At 48.6% G+C, this 15,179-nt stretch overlaps 1 protein-coding gene across 3 annotated transcripts in view; it reads right to left on the reverse strand.

Annotated features, from left to right (window-relative positions):
* LOC147090504 (Y-box-binding protein 2-A-like) overlaps positions 1 to 11,258 on the reverse strand; it is a 31,572-nt gene extending 20,314 nt beyond the window's left edge. For 2 of the 3 annotated variants that reach the window (XM_085977279.1, XM_085977278.1), the window contains exons 1-4: positions 11,041 to 11,256; positions 6,882 to 6,945; positions 2,360 to 2,393; positions 448 to 537 (exon numbers count right to left, since the gene is read on the reverse strand). In XM_085977279.1, the coding sequence (XP_085833405.1) occupies positions 448 to 537; positions 2,360 to 2,393; positions 6,882 to 6,945; positions 11,041 to 11,101 (249 nt within the window). In that variant the 5' untranslated portion in view covers positions 11,102 to 11,256. Of the gene's footprint in view, positions 1 to 447; positions 538 to 2,359; positions 2,394 to 6,881; positions 6,946 to 11,040 lie in introns of all 3 variants that reach the window. The other variant, XM_085977280.1, reaches the window with a different exon arrangement.
* Between the last annotated feature and the right edge of the window lie 3,921 nt (positions 11,259 to 15,179).

The following is a 15,179-nucleotide window of genomic DNA, read 5'->3' on the forward strand; positions in this document are numbered from 1 at the left end:
TCTAGCCCCTCCCACAACTTCTACCAATAAATCAGCAACGTGATGTGAACAGCCATCACCTCCCAAGTGACACTCCAGCCCGACTTGGAAGCAGTCACTGGGTGAATATCCTGGAAATCCCGACCTAATCACCACAAGGACTGCAGGACTGCCTTGCGATTGGTGGGGTGGGGTTGGGGGCGGGGACTGCGAGGAGAATTCGGACAAGGTTCCGAAACGGTCAAAGACTTCGAATGACAATGCGCAAAAGGAATCGGGCAGCCGCGACGCCCCGTGGTCGAACAGCCAACCACCCCTATGGCCGAATAGCCGGTCAGGGTCGAGGCGGCCGCTCAGGGCAGGGGTACCAGAGGGAACAGAGCACCCGTGGGCCTGTACCCCACCCCCCCACCATGGATCAGCGCTGCCAAGAAAAGTTCGGAAAAGCTACTCAAAAAAAAAAGTTACCTTCTCGCCTTCGACCACATCAAACTCCACGGTCTCCCCGTCGCCGACACTGCGTAGGTATTTCCGAGGGTTGTTTTTCTTGATGGCAGTCTGCCGGGGCAGCAAAGGAAAAAAAAATTAACCGAGCATTGCCCAACCGGTGATTCGGCCGGAACAAGCTGCCCTCCACCCGAAAGCACTTAAAACCCTGGCTCCTGGCCTCCTCCAGAGCAGGGCGCTGATCCCAAGGTTATTCACGCTTCGTGTACACAGAACATTTCTAAAAACTGTGTTTTCCCCCACAGACCAGGCACTACCACTATAGTGGTGCAAACTTTGGTCCTCCAGACTCACCGAGGGGGCCTGCTGAACGTGCTCGTTGTGGTAGAACCACCACCTGCATTTACATAGCACCTTTCAACGTAGTATGATGTCCCCAGGGCGCTTCACAGGAGCGATTATCAGACAACATTTGACACCGAGCCACATGCGGAAATATTAGGGACAGTGACCAAAAGCTTGGTCGAAGAGGTAGGTTTTAAGGAGCGTCTCAATAGGAGAGGGGCGCGGAGAGGTTTAGGGAGGGAATTCCAGAGCTTAGGTGCTAGGTGGCTGAAGACACGGCCGGAGGGTAGAAGATGAGGCCAGCCAGGAGATAGTTGGAATAGTGCAGATTCCAAAAAAGGGGTCATCAGCTCTTCAACAAGTGATCAATCTACCACGCCAGGCATAGGCAGCAAATGCCAGCATGCTATTGGATCACAGCCAATCCCCATCTTCGCTGCATCCTGAATGCCAAACACTAACATGCACCTTCCAATAGGGGAAATAAGGAGCAGGGACCTTGGCTGGCTTTCTCCATTTCCTTTTCCTACCCCACCTCCCCCTCATCCCAATAATCTAAGCCGACACTTCAGGGCCGTACGAGGGAATGTTGCATTGTCGGAGGTGCCATCCCCCCCCAGGAGAAAGAGGGGTCGAAGTGGAGCCCCCGCCTGTTGAGAGTCAAGGTGGAGGGACAAGAACCCGTGGCATTGTTCGGAGGAGAGTTGGGGAGTTCTCCCCTGGAGCCCTGGCCAACAATCCTCCGTCAGCCAACATCACCTTGGCAGGGGGGCGGGGTGGGAAACCCCTCCGATTAACCCCATCATCTTATTCCCGCTTTGTAGGACGTCTCGGTGTGCAAAATGGCTGCGACATTTGCAGACATGTCAATTAAACTAGGCTACCAAAAAGATCTAAATTTGTAGCCCCTTAGCTGGGTCGATTTTGTCAGTTGTGAGCCAGGCTTGGCAGATCAGCAGAGGCCAGTTCTGGGACTAGGGGGTAAGGACAAAAAGACAAAAGGAGGATTGGCTGTGGAAACACTCAGTACAGAGAAGGAGCAAGCTTAAGTTCATGCTATTCGACCATAAAATGTTTATAAAAAAAAAAACCAGTCAGTGCTGCGGAATAGAATACTTCATATTTCAGGTCACTGCACTTGCCAGACAGCAAACACTCCCAGGGCAGGTACAGCACGGGTTAGATACAGAGTAAAGCTCCCTCTACACTGTCCCATCAAACACTCCCAGGGCAGGTACAACACGGGTTAGATACAAAGTAAAGCTCCCTCTACACTGTCCCATCAAACAGTTAAACAGTAACTAATTTACCCTGTACTGCATTAGTGTCACATTCCTTTCCTTCACACTACCCAACTAACCACCTTGAGTGTAATGACAGGAGATTGTCAATATTTTCTGCCGGGGTCAGTGCAGGTAGTTGGAGAGAAAATGGACAGAGACATCCCAGACTCGTTTTACACAGGAGAAGCCTTAGTACTAGGCCCCGGACGCGAAAGAACAGCGTCCAGCCAACTGCAGTCATTGAGTGACCTTTGAGAGGCAAGATAAAAGCCAGCAACAGATAAAGAGTGCACTTTGACCCATACCTGGTGAACAAACACATCCTCTTTCGTGTCATTCCTAGAAGAGAGGGAAGGAGGAAAAAAAAGTGGGTAAGAAAGTGAAATCACACGCAAATAAATGGACAAACTTTACATAGCGCCTTTCACCACCTTGGGATGGCCCGATGATGTGCATTTGAAGCAGAGTCACTGTTGTAATGTAGGGAAACGCAGCAGCCATTTCACGCACAGCAAGCTCCCACTGCAAGCAATGAGATGAATGATCAAATCTGTATTTTTAGTGATGCGGGTGGAGGGATAAATATTGGCCCCAGGGATAACTCCGCTGCTCTCCTTCCAATCGCAGCCGTGGGATCTTTTACGTCCACCCGAGGGGGCAGACGGGGCCTCGGTTTAACATCTCATCCACCTCCGACAGCGCAGCACTTCCCTCAGTACTGGCGCTGGGGCGTGCCGGCCTGGATTATGTGCTCAAGTCTCTGGAGTGGGGCTCGTCGCCTTTCTGACTCGGAGTGCGATCCACTGAGCCATGGCCAACAATAAAAGGAAATGAGAAGCAAAGAGGGGCCCAGCTAAGAGTTGGAGCCTACGCGGTCTCGTTCATCGGGCAGGGGTGGGAAAAGACAAAATGGTGGACATTCGCCGGGAAGGACGGAGAGCGAGGCAAACAGTCATCAAATCAGGCTTCTCCTCGGACAGCGCTGTCCAATATGTTGGCCAGTAGCCAACGTGTGGCTAATTGGAAATCCAGGTGTGGTGAATGGCACTTCTGATAATTAAAAATTCTAACAGGACTAGACAGACTAGATGCAGGAAGGATGTTCCGATGGCAGGGTGAGTCCAGAACCAGGGGTCACAGTCTAAGGATAAGGGGTAAGCCATTTAGGACAGAGATGAGGAGGAATTTCTTCACCCAGAGAGTGGTGAACCTGTGGAATTCTCTACCACAGAAGGCAGTAGAGGCCAATTCATTAAATATATTCAAGAAGGAGTTAGATATATTTCTTAAGGCTAAAGGGATCAAGGGATATGGGGAGAAAGCAGGGACAGGGTACTGAGTTTGGATGATCAGCCATGATCGCATTGAATGGCGGAGCAGGCTCGAGGGGCCGAATGGCCTACTCCTGCTCCCATCTTCAAAAAAAAATAGTAGACGACACCATCGTTCATCATGTGATCTCAGTACACAGTCGCACGACATGTGAACTTTAACCTTTGAGCATTTGTTGGTTAAAAAACACCAGAAAGCAGAGTGCGCAAGAGGTTTTTTTTGATCGTTGTGCACGCTTTTACTTCCTTTGGTTGTGTGTTAACACAGGCAAAAAGGTCAGACTTCACCATGGAAACACCAGTAAAATTGGTGCACTTGACAAACTGTGTTGCCATAGCAACACCTGTAGTACCACACTTGGGAGCACTGTGCACAGTTCTGGGCTCCACATTACAACAAAGGGTACAGAGTGACTGCTGAAGGTACAAGAGAGAAGATTTGCATGGAGGATTCCAGAACTGGCAGGTTTTAACCATCGAGAAAGACTGAACAGGCTGGGGCTCTTTTCTCTGGAAAAGAGGCTGGGGGGGGGGGGGGGGGGGGGGGGTGATCTGATAAGAGGCCTTTAAAATTATGAAAGGGTTTGCTAGGGTAGATGTAGAGAAGATGTTTCAACTTGCGGGCGAGACCAGAACTAGGGGCCATAAATATAAAAGATGGTCACTATAATGTATGTACCTTTAAGGGGGGGGGGGGGAACTACTTTCTACAGCTCATGTATACTGTAGTACCGGCAGTGACCACACCTGTATATAACGCTGAGTAGTAATCTGTTGTTTCAGTTGCAGTTTGAACCACGTTGAGTAAACACCTGTTGTACCGTTCTCCGCAGTCCTTTTCTTATTATTACACGGACGCAACAGTCACTAATAAATCCAATCGGGAATTCAGGAGAAACTTCGTTACCCAGAGAGTGGTGAGAATGTGGAACTCGCTACCACAGGGAGTGGTTGAGGCGAATAATGTAGATGCATTTAAGGGGAAGCTGGATAAACACACAAGGGAGAAAGGAATAGAAGGATAGCCTGATGGGATGAGATGAAGAAGGTAGTGTTAGAAAATCAGTGGTGTCCAAAATGTATATGGTTATGCGGATAAAATTGTGACGCGAATAACACCGTGTTTAAGTGATGGAGACAAAATGTCTCTTCAGACTAACATTAGAATAACTGGATAGATGCTTAGACTCTGCTGGTGTTTTAGTTCTCTGCACGTGTTCTAGCATTCTGTACTGTGACGGTCATAAATAATCTTGCTTTCAAGCTAGCCAGCTGCTGCTCTCCAATTAGGAATTCAACTTTGTTTATGTATCTCTAATTTGACCAACTAAGGCCCAATACCTACGTTTCTTCTATCATTACTAATAACCATGTTATAACACCAAGGTAGGAATCAGAATTGGCTTAATAGAACTGCTTATAAAGATAATTAAAAGTTAATTAGTATAAAATTCTGACAGGGCTAGACAGACTGGATATTTCCCTGGCTTTTTGGGGGGGGGGGGGGGGGGGTCTAGAACGAGGGGTCACAGTCTCAGGATACGGGGTAGGACATTTAGGACTGAGATGAGGAGAAATTTCTTCACTCGGAGGGTGGTGAGCCTGTGGAATTCTCTACCACAGAAGGCTGTGGAGGCCAAGCCACTGAATATATTTAAGGCGGCAATAGATAGATTTCTAGACACAAAAGGCATCAAGGGGTATGGGGAGAGAGCAGGAATATGGTATTGAGATAGAGGATCAGCCATGATCATATTGAATGGCGGAGCAGGCTCGAAGGGCTGAATGGCCTACTCCTGCTCCTATTTTTCTATGTTTCTATAAAAGACGTAGAATAAAAAAGGAATTTAGGGGCGTCATGGTATCCATCACAGGATGGAACAGTCTGTTAGATTAAAAGGGAGATAGTTTGGATAACGGCAGGATGAGCAAGGCAACGCTGACGTGGGCTCCTTGATAGCGAGGGTACGAGGTCAAGCCTTGTACTTGCTGTGTCAGGGACAAAGAGATAGGACGAATTCCAAATGGAGGAACCTTCAAAAATGTAAAAAAAGATAAAATTGGCAAAGGACCCGAAACCCCTTTGAGGGAGGGCTTTCACCTAAGAATTGAGGCAAAGAACTCAACGTGCCATTGGGCACTGAACTTTTAAAGGAAGAGCCCTTACAGGTTAAATGGCCTTGTCCATATTTCACAGCAGGCCCACCCCTAAGAAAGGGTACAAGAGAAAAGCCCTTAGCACAGACGGTGGCGGTGAGAGCCATACAAGAGTGGGGCTGGTCTAACACCCTTCCGGGAGCAGACTCAACCCATTCTTGGAGGTTCTAGACGAGAGGGAGAAAGACCGTAAGCCGGAGAACTGTTCACACACGCCAGCCGTCTGTCTGTCCGATCAGGACCGGTACCAGCTGCTCGTCACGGTCGTATGTTTGTGCTGTATAACTAGTGCGTTATATTCCGTCTTAAACTCTGATTAAACACAATATTCCCACCATATCGGTTTGCAGTTGATCCTGATAATTTGAACGAGATTGGTAATCATCTACAAGGAACAGGTGGGAGGAAGCTCGTGTGGAGCTTAAACACCAGTCTGGACCAGTTGGGCCGAATGGTTCGCTTCTGTGCTCTACGCTCCACCTGGTATATCTCTCGGGAGAGCAAGGCCCCATGGCCGAGTGGGTGAAGAAGCACCTGATGAGGAACCGAGCCATGCCGAGACAGTCTGCCAGGATCCGCAAGCTGAGCCAATCTCGGCCTAGAAAGCAGGCGGTGATTTGTTTGGGGGGGGGGGGGGGGGGGGGGGGGGGAAACCACAACCGATTTCAGCAGTCGAAGGGAATTTATTTATTTATTTTTTAAAATTAGGCCGAGGCCCACCAACCGACCACTTCTACAGTCAAGTTAGAACATAACATAAGAAATAGGAGCAGGAGTAGGCCAATCGGCCCCTCGAGCCTGCGCCGCCATTCAATAAGATCATGGCTGATCTGATCCTAACCGCCAATCTACAATCACAGAACCATCTCCTGAATCTAACAGAATTAGACACACGAAATAGGAGCAGGATCAGGCTACACGGCCCCTGGGCCCGCTCCGCTACCCACAGGGCCATGTCCGATCCGAACCTAGACTCATGTCCAAATTCCTGCCTGCTCCCCGTAACCCTTAATTCCCTTTACCTCTAGGAAACTGTCTATTTCTGTTTTAAATTTATGTAATGATGTAGCTTCTACAGCTTTTTGGGGCAGCATATTCCATGGCATGGAATCACAGGCATGGCGGCAGAACAGAACCAGCACTGGGCCCAATACATGCCCGCACATTCTCCCAGTCTCCTCCACTACTGCCCACATTATATTCAAAAAAAAGTTCAACCCTCAATGAAGAATTCCCACTTGGGGGTTGAAGTACCAGCAGGCCATCAGGCCCATGGAACCAGCTTTCAGCACCCATGGGGGGAGGGGGAAGAAATCTGGGACAGAGAGTTTTCTTTTACCTGTTAATGAATCCATACCCATTTCGGACGTTGAACCACTTCACGGTACCGAGAACACTAGTGGCTGTAGCATGAAAAATAAAATAATAAAGTAGAATTAGGAGCGACGACTGGATTGAACACATCAATTATTCCTGCAAGGCCCCTCACAAAATTCTCACCACCCACTCTCCCGGCACCTTCACTACACAAGCAATGCGCTCTCACCCAAGCCAGAGCAGAGGCTCCGAATGAGACAGGCTGCTTACAACAAAAAAGGTCAACATCAAAAGCACAGATACTTACCCGGAAAGTAAAGGCATTAAAGAATTAAAAAAGCAAAGAACGTGCATTTATGTAGCGCCTTCCAACACCTCGGGACGTCTCAAAGCGCTTGACAGCCAACAAAGTACTTTCTGAAGTGCTGTCACGGTTGTAATGTGGGAAACTCGGCAGCAGATTTGCGCACAGCAAGCTCCCACAGGCATCAATTAAATAACTGACCGGATAATCTATTTTAGCGATCGAGGTCCAAATTGGCTGCCACAATTCCCTAAATTGCAAATGGCTACACTTCAAAAAAACAATTTATTGCTTGTAAAGTGCACACAATGTTGTAGGGTAGTGCAGTGGTTGCGTTCCCGGACTAGTAATACCGAGAATGAGGGGTTCAAATCCCACCATGGCAGTTTGAAAATTTGAATTCAGTTTTATTTTTTGAAAACTGGAAACTAATCACTAAAAGTGGCCACGAAGTCATTGTTGTTGTTATAAACCTAGCTGACTCACTAATGTCCTTTAGGATAGGAAACCTGTCGTCCTGACCCAGTCAATCAATCAAATCAACTTTTATTGTCATTGTTAGTGCACAAGTGCAGTACAACGAAATGTAGGCTTGCGGCTCCCGAGAGAGTACATTTAGATTAAGACATTTAAACATTCAACATACATTTGGCTTGTAGTATATTAACATAAATATGACCATAATAAAGTGCATTGGCAGATGTGCAGGCTTTAGAGTTTATTTGTGGAGTTCAGTAGGATGACAGCCCTGGGAAAGAAGCTGTTCCTAAATCTGGTCGTACGGGTGCGAATGCATCTGTAGCGTCTCCCAGATGGCAGGAGGGCGAACAGACTGTGGCTGGGGTGGGTAGGGTCTTTGATGATGGACCGTGACCTCCGTAGACAGCGTTTCTGGTATATGTGCTCTATGGTCAGTAGCCGGGTGCCGGTAATGCGTTGGGCAGTTTTGACTACCCGCTGCAGGGCTTTCCGGTCATAGTAGCTACAGCTGCCATACCACACTGTGATACAGTTTGTCAGGATGCTCTCTATAGTGCAGCGGTAAAAGTTAGAGAGGATCAGGGGTGACAGATTACATCCCTTCAGCCTCCTTAGGAAATATAGGCGCTGCTGGGCCGCCTTCACCAGAGGGGAGGTGTTGAGGGACCAGGAGAGGTCTTCCGTGATGTGGACTCCGAGGAACTTAAAGCTGTCCACCCTTTCCACCACAGCCCCATTGATGTGGATGGGGATGTGACTTCCGCCTTTGGACTTCCTGAAGTCCACAATGATTTCTTTGGTTTTCTTGGTGTTAAGGGCCAGGTTGTTATCGGCGCACCACTTCACGAGATGCTGGACCTCCTCCCTGTAGGCTGACTCATCGTTGTTGGTGATCTGGCCTACTACCGTGGCGTCATCCGCAAACTTGATGGTGTTGGAACCATTAACAGCCACACAGTCGTGGGTGAAGAGGGAGTAGAGGAGGGGGCTCAGCACACATCCTTGTGGGGGCCCCAGTGTTCAGGGTCAGAGAGGAGGGGGAGAGAGGGGAGGTGTGGTTACCTAATTTGACAGACTGGGGTGTGTTTGTTAGGAAGTCCAGGGTCTGGGCCTATATGCGACTCCACCCATCGATGTTGCATTTTCGCTTCACTGAATTCACTTCAAATGTGCACAAGTTAGAAAGAGAAAAAAAACACACACTAGGACATATACAAACCATCTCAATCCATCACACCATTCACAGGTCCACGATGGGCACAACTGGCGATTTTTGGGGGGGGGGGGGGGGGGGGGGGGGGGGCCACTCTGGCTCCCTGCCACTCTTCCCCGGCCTGGTTTGTGCCAGAGTGGCCCTGGAGAGGGTTTGCGTGGTGCCCACTAGCACACTCTAGGCCTCTCGCGACCAGCAGGCACCGCACAGAAGAGTGTGGCACACATAAAACTAAAATCATGATGTTGTTGCAAGTTGGCTTAGAATCACTTAAACATAAAATCAAATTTATTAGCTGCGCCTCCTTGCGAGAGGTGCACTTGCGGAATTGTTTTTCCCCGGTCGACGACACAGCCAAGCCAAAAACAGGCTGAGATCACCACACAGGCCCGGCGGCCATCTTGGAAAGAGACCTACCATTCATCCAGTCACATGGCTATGTTGCAATAGCCATGAGACTGATTCATTGGCCAAGTGAGTGAAGGTGGCTTCTTGGGCACCATTCTGTGCAGCGAGCTGCTTCGGCAAGCACAGATGGGCTCTTACAGCAGCGAGAGAGAAATCTTGTTTGTTTATTAAAAAAAAACAACTACTGATGGGGAATTATACCAGTGGGCTGGAATCGCTCAAGTGCCCGTTTTAAAATGTGAGCAAAGAAAAAAAAATACCAAGATAAAACTAAGGTGTAACTGCAAATAAGAGATTGCGATCTGCTGGATTGAAAACACCAAGAATTGGATTTCCATGGAACCTAGCCCAAATAAACGACAGAATCACCTACACCAAACCCTAGCCTGTAACTCACTCCCAGGTATGTGTTATTCTATATATAAACCCCCCGAACCCCTCGATTCGATTCCAGCCTGTAACTCACTCCCGGGTATCTGTTATTCTATATATAAACCCCCCGAACCCCTCGATTAGATTCCAGCCTGTAACTCACTCCCGGGTATCTGTTATTCTATATATAAACCCCCCGAACCCCTCGATTAGATTCCAGCCTGTAACTCACTCCCGGGTATCTGTTATTCTATATATAAACCCCCCGATTAGATCCCAGCCTGTAATTCACTCCCGGGTATGTTATTCTATATATAAACGCCCCAAACCTCTCGATTAGATTCCAGCCTGTAACTCACTCCCGGGTATCTGTTGTTCATAAACGACCCCACCCCACCCACTCGAGTAGATTCCAACCTGTAACCTCACTCACTAGTATTCATGGTTTGGTGTGAGACACACTGGGAACTTTCATACAATCAATTGGATTTAGTCAATAAAGTAGGGATTAGAAACTGGATTTTGACCCCTCCCCAAACCAATTGCACCAGGTGTAGTTTACAGACAATCTTGTCTGCAGATGCAAGGTGACAATTAGCATCTGTGCATCAAAAATAAGTTATACCCCTTAAAATCATTAATGCAAACAGAGCCTATATTGGCTTCTCTTGTTAAAGATGTTACAAATCACAACAGCTGAGGCTGCTTCATCGACATGGTGGGGGTGGGGGGGAAGGAAGAGGGAGGAGAGAGGGGGAATATATTCCACTCCCCTTCCTTGCCACTTGGGGGGGGGGGGGGGGGAGGGAAAGTACTGAGGGGACTGCTCCATCAAGCGGCCCCTTTAAATCAGGGTGGCAGAGTCCCTTTAAGAGAAAAAAAACCACACACCAGCCGAACAGCAAATCAAAGTTCACCTTATTAAAAACGCAAACGGGATTCAGAAAAAAAAGCAAGCGAACATTTCATCCCGTCAGAAATAAAACTTGGATTTAAAAGGCTTGTTAAAAATAAAACGAGTTTTCTAAAAATAAAATTAGCACTTTAAAAAAAAAGGTACATTTCACAAACTGTCTGCACAATTTTACTTGTCATTTCATAAGGCTTTAAACACATTTTATAAAGTGCATAAAACTTATAAAGTGCATTAAAAAGTCCATTTCAACTTTTTTTTTATATAAAAGTCCATAAAACTTTTAGAAAAAGTGTATTAAACTTTTTATTAAAACTTTTTTTTTAAATAAAGTGATTTTTCTTCATATAAGAGTGCTCAAAAACAATTGTAAAGGTTGGTAAACTTTAAAAGCCTCCCCACCACCAAAGGAGTAAAATGTTCTCCTCCCTCTCGTAACCCAGTTGGGCAATTTGGAACTTTTTATTTTTCCCCCTCTGCATTTTTCCTACCAAGAACCTTCTTCTCCACCGCACTGAGGCTCCTCTCGGGTTGAATCTGCGCCTCGCTCATTGCTCTGGGCTCCGGTGGAAGGTGTCCTGTGAGCAGACACTGCTGTCAACCCCAATATCAGCGCCTGTTTAATCTTATCTTTCCCCCCCTAACTTGCGGGCCTCGTCCACCGGGCTCCTGAACTCCACCCCAAACACTTGCCAAAACTTTCAGCAACTTTTCTAAAGTCCGCGGCCAGGGGGCGGCGCCGGCCCGCCGGGCCGCACCCCTATTGGCCGCCCTCTAATTAACATCTTCGCTCCCATTGGCTGAGACCGCCCCCGCGGCAAAACTCTCCTTTATGAATGAGAAATTAACACCATTTTTCAAATAAGGAATTTGCTTATAATTTTGTTTTCCTTTTCTGCTGCAGTTTGACAGTTTAAAATAAAATAATGTCATATTTCTTAAATTCAGTTCAAGTGGTAAAGGTTGCAGAGGCTGCCTCCCTTGTTCAATAATTCTAATTGCAAATCAGTTGTTCAAATAATTCTATTTGCACATCAGTTGTTCAATAATTCTAATTGCAAATTCTTGATACCCCAAAGCCTTTCCACCATCTACAAGGCACAAGTCAGGAGTGTGATGGAATACTCTCCACTTGCCTGGATGAGTTGCAGCCCCAACGACACTCAAGAAGCTCGACACTATCCAGGACAAAGCAGCCCGCTTGATTGGCACCCCATCCACCACCTTAAACACTCACTCCCTCCACCACCGGCGCACTGTGGCTGCAGTGTGCACCATCTACAAGATGCACTGCAGCAACTCGCCGAGGCTTCTTCGGCAGCACCTCCCAAACCCGCGACCTCTTCCACCTAGAAGGACAAGGGCAGCAGACGCATGGGAACGCCGCCACCTCCAAGTTCCCCTCCAAGTCACACACACCATCCTGACTTGGAAGTATATCGGCTGTTCCTTCATCGTCGCTGGGTCAAAATCCTGGAACTCCCTCCCTAACAGCACTGTGGGAGCACCTTCACCACACGGACTGCAGCGGTTTAAGAAGGCGGCTCACCACCACCTTCTCAAGGGCAACTAGGGATGGGCAATAAATGCTGGCTTTGCCAGCAATGCCCACATCCCATAAAAACGAATAAGAAAAAAAATCAGTGGTTCAATAATTTTATTTCCACATCAGTTTATACCAAGTTTACAGCACAGAAACAGGCCATTCGGCCCAACTGGCCCATACTGGTACAAAAGCAAAATACTGCGGATGCTGGAAATCTGAAATAAAAGCAGAAAATGCTGGAAATACTCAGCAGGTCAGGCAGCGTCTGTGGAGCGAGAAACCGAGTTAACCTTTCAAGTCAATGACTTTTCGCCAGAACCATGGTCCATGCTGGTGTTTATGCTCCACACGAGCCTTCTCCCACCCCTCTTCCTCTCACTCTATCAGCATAACCTCCTATTCCTTTCTCCCTCATGTGTTTATCTAGCTTCCCCTTAAATGCATCTACGCTATTTGCCTCAACCACTCCCTGTGGTAGCGAGTTCCACATTCTCGCCACTCTCTGGATCAAGAAGTTTCTCCTGAATTCTCTATTGGATTTATTAGTGACTATCATATATTGATGACCCCCTAGTGTTTGAATCCACTGCAAGTGGAAATATCTTCTCTATGTCTACCCATCATCATTTTAAAGACCTCTATCGGGTCACCCCTCAGCCTTCTCTTTTCTAGAGGTAAGAGCCACAGTCTGTTCAGTCTTTCCTGATAGTTATAATGTCTCGATTCCGGTATAATCCTTGATCAGCACATCAGTGAGATCCACATATTGATCAGCACCTTCCAATAACTCACACATCAACAACAACTTCCGTGGTAAAACGCCCCAGGGCACTTTGACAGGAGCGATTGTCAAACAACATTTGACACCGAGCCACATAAGGAGATATTAAGACAGGTGACCAAAAGCTTGGTCAAAGAGGTAAGTTTTAAGGAGCGTCTTAAAGGAGGAGAGAGAGAGGCCAAGAGGTTTAGGGAGGGAATTCCAGAGCTTAGGGCTCCAGGCAGCTGAAGGCACGGCCGTCAATGGTGGGGGCGACAGAAGTGGTGGATGTGCAAGAGGGCAGAGTTGAAGGGAATCAGAGTTCTTGGAGGGTTGTAGGGCTGGAGGAGGTTACAGAGATAGGGAGAATCATAGAATCATAGAAAGTTACAGTACGGAAGGAGGCCATTTTGGCCCATCGTGTCCGCGCTGGCCAACAAAGAGCTATCCACATAGAATCATAGAAAGTTACAGTACGGAAGGAGGCCATTTTGGCCCATCGTGTCCGCGCTGGCCAACAAAGAGCTATCCAACCTAATCCCACTTCCCAGCTCTTGGTCCGGAGCCCTGCAGGTTACAGCATCCCAAGTGCACATCCAAGTACTTTTTAAATGTGGTGAGGGTTCCTGCCTCTCCCACCCTTTCAGGCAGTGAGTTCCAGACCCCTGATGTGCCTCAATTATTCCGAGACTCGAAGTTAGCAGAACAAAAGTAAGGCTTTTATTAACTTAGAACATAACACACGTAAACTAGAGAGATGCCTTCCTTCAGGAGGCTGATGCCCGACTGACTTAGATTACAAAGGAGCCAGGTATGGGCGGAGCCCTGCACACAACCAATTCCAGCACATTCCAATACATAATACATGAGGACTGGGGGAAGGGAAAAGACACAGAAAACAGGCAGTGATGAATGGAATATATTTCATCACATTCACCCCTTCTATAGATTTAGTCTGTTCGGGGGTTTGATAGTCCTCTGCGACCGACGTGGCTGTTGTGGTGCCGCGGGTGTCGGCTGGGTGTCCCCGGTAGCCTCCTGGGTCTCTGCCGGGGGTGCCGCCGGGGTTGTTGAAGGGGTAGTTGGTGGGGGTGCCGTTGGTCGATGTTCTTCCGGGGGTGATGAAAGAGTAGTGGGTGGGTAAGGGTTGCTGTGATCGTCGTCGCTGCTATTGCCGTGGTTGTTGTCGATGCCGGCTGGGGCGACGTCTTTTATGGACACGGTGTCCTCCCTTCCGTCGGCGTGCCGGACATATGCGTATTGGGGGTTGGCGTGGAGTAGGTGTACTGGCTCCACGAGAGGGTCCGTCTTGTGGCCCCTCACATGCCTTCGCACGAGTACCGGACCTGGGGTGGAGAGCCATGATGGCATGGATACGCCTGAGGTGGATTTCCGAGGAAAGACAAACATTCGTTCATGAGGCGTGGCATTAGTGGCCGTACACAATAGCGACCGTATCGAATGGAGCACATCCCAGAGGACTTCCTGCCAGCGGGAGATAGGGAGGCCCTTGGTCCTTAGAGCTAGAGTGACTGCTTTCCACACTGTCCCGTTCTCTCGCTCCACCTGGCCGTTACCCCGGGGGTTGTAGCTGGTGGTACGGCTCGTGGCGATCCCCTTGGACAGCATGTACTGGCGTAGCTCTTCACTCATGAAGGACGCCCCCCTATCCGTGTGGATATAGCTCGGCATACCGAACTGGCAGAACAGGCTGTTGAGGCATTTAATGACCGTGGCGCTGGTCATGTCTGGGCAGGGGAAGGCGAATGGGAAACGGGAGTATTCGTCCACAACGTTCAGGAAGTAAACGTTGCGGTCGACGGATGGGAGGGGGCCCTTGAAATCTAAGCTGAGCCGCTCGAAGGGCCGTGTAGCTTTGATTAAGTGGGCTCTATCTGGGCGGTAGAACCGAGGCTTGCACTCAGCGCAAGTGCGGCAGTTCCTGGTCAGAGACCGAACTTCCTCAATCGAGTAGGGTAAGTTACGGGACTTTATGAAGTGGAACAGCCGCGTGACCCCTGGGTGGCAGAGGTCGTTGTGGAGGGTCTGTAGCCGATCCTCGGTGGCGCTGGCACACATCCCTCGTGAGAGGGCGTCAGGGGATTCGTTAAGGGCCCCTGGCCGGTAAATGATGTCGTACTCGAAAGTGGAGAGCTCGATCCGCCACCTAAGAATCTTATCACTTTTAATCTTCCCCCTCTGTTTATTGTTGAACATAAACGCTACCGACCGCTGGTCGGTAAGTAGGGTGAAGCGTTTGCCGGCTAGGTAGTGGCGCCAGTGGCGCACTGCCTCCACGATGGCTTGGGCCTCCTTTTCCACGG

This window comes from Somniosus microcephalus, unplaced genomic scaffold (assembly GCF_052327205.1).
Source record: "Somniosus microcephalus isolate GS21.2 unplaced genomic scaffold, FLI_Smic_1.0 unresolved_chr4, whole genome shotgun sequence".
In the NCBI taxonomy this organism is placed as follows: Eukaryota; Metazoa; Chordata; class Chondrichthyes; order Squaliformes; family Somniosidae; genus Somniosus; species Somniosus microcephalus.